The following is a 9,474-nucleotide window of genomic DNA, read 5'->3' on the forward strand; positions in this document are numbered from 1 at the left end:
GCGTAAAAAAAGGGACTTATCCTGCTCGAAAATAATAGTTGAATCAAAGAATAAGTATATTCTACCTTATATACCAGAGTTTACCCATGCGCGCAAGTGTAATTAAAAGCTTTGCCCAAACGTGATGATTATTTTGCGCAAATGTAATGATAATGCGCACAAGAGAAATGCACCGGTGTCTGGGTAAAGAAACTTTTATGGATGGAACAATTAAATTTTTACCGAAATTCTTTAATAAGCTTTCTAAATAGTAGGTAATTAAAATTGCAAATTATATTCCTCTTGTGGTTATTCTTTTGCTGTATTATAGTTTATCTAAGATTGTATCAATTTGTGGAGACCGAAATTTAAATTTTAAACCACCTGATGTACTGATGTCGAATTTTAGAAAGAGTCATGGTTGTTATAAGGATTTTTCTTTCATCAACTCTCTTGGAGTGTTGTCGTTTCCATCCGACAAAAGCATGTTTGGGAAAGATTGATGCTTTTAGCTGAGTATTAATGTATTAATGTTTTGAGTATTTTTTTTTATACGACCGCAAAAATTGTTTTGGTCCGTATGATGCTATCATGTTGTCATCGGCGTCCTCGTTTACGTTGTCGTCCGAAGACACATTTGGTTTCTGGATAATAAAATTAGTTAAAGTGAATGGATCTCTATGAAATCTTACCAGAAGATTCAATACTCTAAAAGGAAGGATTGATTTAGGGGGCTATGGTACTAGCAGTTTAGAAATAAAGGGCAAAAAAGAGGCATTTTACATTTTAAGTCTATTTTTGACGCCTGAGCATGTATATACTCTTTGGTTATTATAACGCTGATATTTCTAATAACATGAACTGCTACCAGGGTTTTTTTCAAGAAATATATTATGGATCACCACTGTTACCTCTATGATATTAAATAGAGTCACGTGAGTTATATGTTGTGACGTAATCGATTTTTTCTTCTTTGTAATCTTCTTGTCCTTGATCAGTCATCAATGCAGGTAAATGTTTTTAACATTTTACATTTGATGTAGCTTTCAAACAAAATCACTCATACATAAGGAGTACATATGATTACCCCCGTTTCGCTGCTTGTGTCAATATTGCTCAATCTCTATTTTGTCTGTTATTTTTGTGGATTGTTGCCCCGAGGTGTTACTTCCTATATTTGTAGTGGTACGAGTGTGCCGCAAAACAGTGTCGCTTTTTCATGCCCTGCTGGTTAGACAATGGTCCCTTCATGTGAACTGCTTGTTAGAACAGGGTAGCTTTTTCATGCCCTGCTTGTGTGAACAGGTTTTTTTTAAAACAAAGTATTTGTTTACAACAGGATTGCAAACTTTGACAAAATTCATATTGCAAAACTAAAAAAGTGCTCATTCAAACCCGAAATTGAGAAAACTCCAAATGAAATATTTAGTGTCGGTTCAGGTCCAAACGTACAGGTAATCAAGGATTTGTATAGTGAGAAGGATTGGAATCTCGCGAGCAGTTTGCATTGGCTATATATAAAAAGCTGCGTATACCAGATTTTGGCGAGATTAACCGTGATACATCTGGTTTTTTTTTATGTCATCCATTAACAGTTGAATTCGTGTCGCATCAAGATTAAAGTCAGCCTATTGTAAGTATAATATATATATTTGCATGATAATGATACTTTTATATGTAAGATTATGTCAGTTCAGATTAAGAAATCAATTTAAATCGTTACAATACGCATTATTTACAGCTAAATTGACTATGCATATTCTCTCCTGGTCATCGCCATAATCCCGCCCAAAAAGGCTGTCCAAACCCCATCTTTGAGTTCAATCTCCTCCTTCAAAATGAGGAATTATGTGAAAAAACTTTAATAATATGAAATAAATGTGTTTGATACGTGAGCAGTTCAAATAATGTGGTGAAAGCTGCTTTGGTTGTTGCTATTTTGATGAATGTTTCAGGCCGACCTGTCCAAAATGGTTCCGCGTCAGTGCAAAGTAGGATGGGCTTAGATAAATTCAATAAAGTATCTCATTTAGTCGATTTCAGCTATGAAACGTAATTATTTCATTCAAGTATAGTTTGTTTGGTGTACTTTAAAAAAAAAAAAGGGCTTGTAAATTGATAACGTGTGCTATTATCATCGTTTTAAAATACCACTACGGTCACCAGATGCATCCAAATGTCGTCATTATGGGCGGGATCAAATTAACATAAATTAACTTCCTTGATCTCGAATTTTCTGAGAAAACGTGATGGAAATGTTTACATCTATACATGTACTTGTTTCTGTGTTAAATTGGATGTTAACAATAAAGGTACTGTATTTCTCAACAGAATTATGTCTTTTAAAACGGCCTATTGTGCATATGTCCCCTAGAGGTCGGAGAGAAGCATTTGTAAGCAGTCATATATTCCCTTTTTCATATTGCTTCTTTTTGTGTTTACTATAACTATGGTGAGAATGTCTACCCTACCAGAATTATATATTAATGATATGTTACAAAGGTTTCAGGAGTAGGAGATGGGTGAATCAGAATGTCCGTAAAAGAACTCTGAAATCAGAGACAGCTCACAGTGGTGGATCCAGCCATTTGAAAAAGGGGTTTCCCAACCCAGGACAAATTGGGGGGGGGGGGGGGGGGGGGAGTTTCCAACTATATGTCCTCATTCAAATGCATTGATCGTCCAAAAAAAAATGGGGAAATCCAACCCTCGGAACCCTCCCCCTGGATTCGCCACTGGCTCATGCTCATGTTTTGTCTGTTGTTATTTACATTTTATACAAATCCTTGGTCTAACTCTAAATAAAATTATTAAAGAACATCTATATAATCAGAAAGAGACTACAACATGGTATAATCCAGTGTTGAAATGATAAAAGCTCGAGGATAAAAGAAAGGTGCACATGTTTGTGCTGAAGCGCAGCTTGCATTTGAACACCCTGAACCCCTTTATTCCTTCATTGAATAATTGGAAAATGCCTCTATTCCTATATTGAATAATTGGAAAATGCACGATCATCCGAACATCACAATCTACAATTTTCTACCAGTACAAGCTAGTGCTACGACTTAAAACCTAGTGTAAAATATTCATCTCGCTATACAAATCCTTGGACGCGCCAAATAAATGAAGAGACATAGAAAAACTGCTTTTATGGCTTGTTAGTGTGGCAAACATTTGTTTAGTCTGAAATTCATTAATCCCAATTTGAAAAAAATGGCTTAAAATTGTTCCCAAACAGACAACTTTTTTCCCAAACAGTGCAGTCTCAGTAGTAATTACTTTGCATGAATTCAAACTGAAAATACTCAAATAAATAAAAGGTTGTCTTAATTAGGAGTCCCTTCAAAAATCCTTAGTAAGAACCCTGTATTAATAGATATAAGAAGTTGTGGTGCGAGTGCCAATGAAACAACTCTCCATCCAAATAACAATTTATAAAAGTAAACCATTATAGGTCAATGTACGGCCTTTAACACGGAGCCTTGGCTCACACCGAACAACAAACTATTAAGGGCCCCAAAATAACAAGTGTAAAAACATTCAAACAGGGAAACCAACGGTCTTATCTATATAAAAAACGAGAAACACGTATATTAAATTACATAAACAAACGACAACTACTGTACATCATATTCCTGACTTAGGACAGGTTCAAACAAAAACTGTTTTCTGTTAGTGTTACATTTCCATTAAATACATGAAATAATTGCATATTTTAATTTCAGGTTTCATATTTCAAGATTTCTTGAGCCTATGTAGTATACAGCCCTCCGAAGATAGAAAACGTTTGTGTAGATAATAGCCAGGTAAATATTTTCCTTTCTTACTATTATGCTTAAGTACAGTACACTGACTACTTAACACATGGAGTTTATTTTCATCTGATCTTAACCTAATTTTCATGATTCAATGGTCAATGGGTCTTTTTTGTGTTCAGTCCAGTATATGAATAAGAGACAAGACAATTGTTATATATATACACCTTTGAAATCGGCAAATCAACCCACTTGCGGATAAAAAGTTAATAACATAAAAGACAGGAACTGCTCCTTTTTGGATGTATACTTATCTAAAATTCTGAAGTTGTGACTGAAATCTTTATTTATCAATATAAATACTATAATAATTAGTGGTTTTAGTACTCAACTAGGCTATTATTTTAAGATGGACACACTCATTATATATTCCGGGCGTACATTTATATAGAACTTATACTTTAATATTATGCTCTGTTAGCATGAAGAAAAAGGAAGATGAAATTTTTTTCTAGCAATCTTTTAAAATGTGCTATTTGTCAAATTGTCAGTAAATAATTGTCAACCCATATAGATGTATATATATAGTACTGCATCATGGATTCATGCATTGTAAGTTATTCTCACTATACAAATCCTTGAGGTAATGTATCATAATTTTATCATCGTAGTACTGATACGTTATCAAAATCTAGATTAAAATTTCAACGATATTCTTAACAATATTGCCCTTTCATATCTATTTAGCATCGGTAACAAGAAGTATCTTTTAAATTTGTGTTGAAATTGTTTCACTGACAAAAATTTAATGCATTAAAAAGTAATAGAAAAGAGCAAAATCCCCAAAACCGACTGCTTGATTTACACCTTCGTAAATGTGTGTTACTTGAACATTGAAATACTTATTTATTATCAAATACTTTACAAATCTGTCCAGAGCAAATCTGATTAAATGAACAAAATTGTATATCCCTGAAACGTTTGTAACATTCTGACTGATGCCACCATGATTTTTAAAGATTAATAATTTAACATTGTTATCATTGAGACTATTTGTTCAGAGGATCTTGATCAATGGTTGTCTTGTCAGTCAATTCAACGAAGGGGTATGTCGATTACATTGGTTTATTATGGTACCATTCCCACAGAAGAATATATTTAACTGTATGGCGCCACTAAAACTACTTCGGGAAACTAGTATTGCAGTAAAATCATCCATTATTCAACGAGCGGTTATAAATCAAAACAAAAAGCTTAAATATTAGAAATAGGCTAACGGCAATTATCATTTATTCTGCAGAGTAAAAACTAATATGGCATCATCAAGTATCGTAGTGTGTGGTGTATGTGAGTCTCAACACTCAACTATAACTGCAGAGTTCTGGTGTCCTGAATGCGACGAAGGACTGTGCTCCAAATGTCTTAATTTTCACAATGCATCGAAAGCTCTACGTTACCATGGAGTTATATCTATCAACAACTATAAACAATTGCCTCAATCGATCGCCAATATTTCACAGTTTTGTTCTGAACATGACAGAAAATTCCAGAATTATTGTTTGCAAGATGAAAGCCTCTGTTGTCCACTCTGTATCCAGCCCAACCATGATAAGTGTATGGGGATAATATCACTGGAGAAAGTCATAGAAAACGCAAAGACTTCTGTCTTATTTGAAAGTCTTTATCTTAATCTGAAAGATATCAAAATAAATGTCAAGAGAGTCGATAAAGATAGAAAACAAAATCTTGCTGAAATCAAAGTACAAAGACAGAAATTTCACGATGAAATAAAACAAGTCCGAATTAAAATAAACGAGCACATTGACAGCTTAGAACAGCGAATTCTTCGTGATCTATATGCTGCCGAAGAGAAAATTACATCACAAATCGGAGACTTACTGGAAAAAGTTGCTAAAATTACAGAAAAGGTGGATCTACTGCAAACTAATATCAGAGCTATCAAAGAATATGCGTCAGACCTTCAAGCATTCATTGGGAGTAAAATGATTGAGACAGAAATTCAGAAACATGAGAAATTTATGCAATCTTTATTTGAAGATGCAAGTTTGCAGAAAATGGACATTAACTGTAAAATTAATGACAAAATTTTCGATTTATTGTCTTCAATTACTTCAATAGGTTTAGTATCAGTCAAATCAAGCCCTCCATTGGTTGTAATGAAGACAGTGAAGGGAAAGCAAGTACAGACAAGGTCTGTTCCACGTGCTCCACCATCAGCTATCAGTGATATTAGAATGAAATTACAAAATAATATTTAATATACAGGAGTCACAGGATGTTCCGTTTCTTGTACTGGAGACATCATTATTATACACAAGCAAAGCAACCGTGTACTGATTTTAAACGAAGATGGAACCTTGAGGAATAACATATCCCTGTCAAAGAAAAATCCAGTAGATGTTACTTGTATCGATGATCAGAAAATCGGTGTTTCATTTCCTGATTCAAAACAAATACAAATCATAAACACTACAACTAAAAATGTTGAACGCACAATACAAACGGCCAGTAAAAGCTACGGTGTAAGCTACAGAGATGGCCAGTTGACGTTTTGTTGTACTGGTTTAGGTATTCATAGTGTAAAGTTGTCAGGCAAATTCCCTTCCACTTTGGTTAAAGACGAAACCTTGTCGAACTGGAGTTATGTGGCAACATCTGAGAAAAAAATATATTATACCAATAGCTCAAACAACACATTTACATGCTGCTATTTGACTGGAGACAAGATGTGGGAATACACATATCAATCAGTATGTTCTCCGCAAGGGATATCTGTAGATAAAGACTCAAATGTGTATATTGCTTCAAATGGTAGCCATAGTATAACTGTACTATCATCGGATAAAAAGCAAGCAAGAAAGCTACTTGACCAAGACGACGGAATTGATAATCCTTTTGGACTATCGTGTGATGTGAATAAAGGCAAATTGGTAGTTGCGAATTATTCTGAACCTGCCGTGTACGAACTATATTAAGACACGAGTTCTGATTATGTAGTTTATAACTACACTAGAGATATTTTAGAGATACTTTAATTTGTATGGAATCTATAAAAATGACAACAAAGAAGAGTTTTTGATTTTATGTTCTTTGCACCGTTTCTTTTTAATAATTTGCCCTAGGGAGTAATAACATTTCGAGGGGGGAGGGGGAGCCGTTTAGATATTCTTCTAAATAAGTGTCATTTTGGTCCTTTACAGCAATATTGCGTTCAACAAATTAGAAAATTCCGAAGCGTACATAAACTAACCTATAAACAAAATATGACACAATTCAGCAAGGAAAAGAAAAACAATAACAATTAAAAACCAATTCTTCAGAGAACAATTGAAGGTCTTTCCACCTCTATAATAAGAATCGATTGAAAAATAGTGTTTGGAAAATGTCACTCCCGGTTCATGTAATTTATTACTTCAAACTGATATAAAAAAGAATACAATTATAATAGGTACTTTTTCATAGGAATAGTCTAAAATAGGCTACTTCCGGTAAAAATACGGTCATTTCCGGTTGAACTGGTACATGATAAAATGTTTAAACCAATTGCAGAAGACCGAATTGTTTTATAATAAACCAGTAAGAATTTTTAGCAAAGGTCAAAATTTAGAACGTCAAATTGAGCTTTGACCTTGACCTCAATATCGAGGTCATAGGTCAGTGATCTCAAATCAAAAGACCCCAGGTCCATAACTTGTATGATTGTGGAGAAATACCAATTTCAAATACAAAAGGGGAGAAAACTCCTACAAGGGTTGAGCAAAACACTTCGACTAAAATGAGTTGAAGTTCACGAAAAGTGGAAAGACCTAATAATCAAAAGAAAAACAAAAGGTCTTTCCACGAAAAGTGGAAAGACCTAAAAATAATCAGAAGAAAAACAAAAGGTCTTTCCACGAAAAGTGGAAAGACATAAATATTAGATACAGCAACAAATAACAACCATTTATATACAGAATCCAGATTTAGGACAGACACATACAGAATGTGGTGGGTTGGTCATGTTTTCGAGTGATAAATTCTCCAAAAACCTGTGACAGTGGTTTAACAGCACAACATGAGAACAAACGGTAACAGCAGTTGGAAAAGGCTTGACTCCTCGGATCGAAGCATAGAAAAAAAACAAGAATAACAAAATACACAAAGTAAGAGTTATCGCAGATACTGAAAGATATTTAAATTTTTTATAACAACTTATAGATAAGTCATGTATTCCTTACCTAAAATATCAATCACTTCCTATCGAACAGATTAGGTGGGAAACAAGTCATAAACGGTGACAGAAATTTCGTTAGTAGTACGTTTTCTACGTGTACAGAGAACTTTACAAAACTAGAAAATGAGGTTAGCACACCTGAACGAACTTGGTGTAGACGTCATAACCACGATCTGGAAAAATAAACGTCAGTGTACTTGTAAATAAAAGTAAAACTTTCGATAAAAACTGTCACCTTGTACAAAGACTTACGTTCCACATTAATCATTATTTATGATTCAACCAATTCCCTTCTAAATAATCCTGAGTAGAGTAAAATTGAATATTTTAAAAATTAATCTGCCAAAAAATAAAAAAATAAAATGATAAACAATAGTTATGTATTGTATCAAATAGTCAATATTTGGGTTTATAATTGACTGAATTTTTAAATTAAATTGTGATGACGAAGGTTATTGCAAAGTAAACAAACCGAGCATCGAATTAGATTAGTGTGAAGAGTTTCACTCATGGGAAGTTTCCAGTCCTGTATTATTTTTGCTTGTGTCAATTTGAGGTATAAGTCTAAAATGAGGCAGATATAGCCGTGTCTGTTGTTTCTTTGATTTCTGTTAACGGAGGATATATTATTATTACCTATGTAGGTAATCTATGTAGATATTTCAAATTAATTTGCACATACATTTCCCATAATAAATAACATAACATCAAATGGCTTCAATCTATGAAATTATAAAAAGTAAATTATCCGTTTAAAACAAGTCTTAGCAACCATTCGCAGCGCTCGTTATTTTGTATTAATTATACTGTCTTGTAAAATTTTTAAAATCAGCATTACATTTTAATGCCCCAATCACTTAATATATGCCTTGAACTTCTTATTTTTCTTTGCTGGCAGATTTTTTTGTCTTATTATACAATTATAACACAATGTTGACCGCTGTACCCCTATGTTTGACATTTTTTTTAAATGTTTTCTATTGTTTTTTTCACACATTGTTGCAAATATAATGGACTTTTATGCAACTATCATAAAAGAGAGAGGTTTAGATAGCTATAGAACAAGGTTTAATCCACCTGATTCTACATCAGAAAATGTTTGTACTAAGTCAGTAACATAACAGTTGTCCATTCGTTTGATGTAGCTGATTAGAGCTTTTCATTATGATTTTTTTGTTATTTTCTCTTTATTGAATGTGTTCATCTTTTCGTGATGGCAAAGTTTACTAAACAAATCAAAAATCTTGATTCAAAGTGGAAGTGTGTTAAATGCAACAAAGAAAAATATGAAGATTCTGATTGTTTGTTTATTTTATGTCCGGGAGCAAATATTTCGTGCATATTTACACATCGCGCACAGGTGTTAATGTCGGATAGTCGAGATCGGTCATGATATTGCTATACAGTCTTTGGGAATTTTAAAAATTCAAAAGTCAAATGATGTTAGTTCAACTTATCATATGAGTCACGGATTTAGTCAAAATTACTTTTTATTATTTTAAT

The 9,474-nt window shown here is 33.3% G+C and overlaps 1 protein-coding gene across 1 annotated transcript; it reads left to right on the plus strand.

The window, feature by feature from the left end:
• The first annotated feature begins 968 nt into the window (after positions 1–968).
• On the plus strand, positions 969–6,827 carry LOC139520477 (zinc-binding protein A33-like). Its single transcript, XM_071313127.1, has 2 exons — positions 969–989; positions 5,038–6,827. The coding sequence occupies exon 2, from the start codon at positions 5,051–5,053 to the stop codon at positions 6,014–6,016; it is 966 nt and encodes a 321-aa protein (XP_071169228.1). The 5' UTR covers positions 969–989; positions 5,038–5,050; the 3' UTR covers positions 6,017–6,827.
• Positions 6,828–9,474: the final 2,647 nt, after the last annotated feature.

Source organism: Mytilus edulis, chromosome 4 (assembly GCF_963676685.1).
Source record: "Mytilus edulis chromosome 4, xbMytEdul2.2, whole genome shotgun sequence".
Classification (NCBI taxonomy): domain Eukaryota; kingdom Metazoa; phylum Mollusca; class Bivalvia; order Mytilida; family Mytilidae; genus Mytilus; species Mytilus edulis.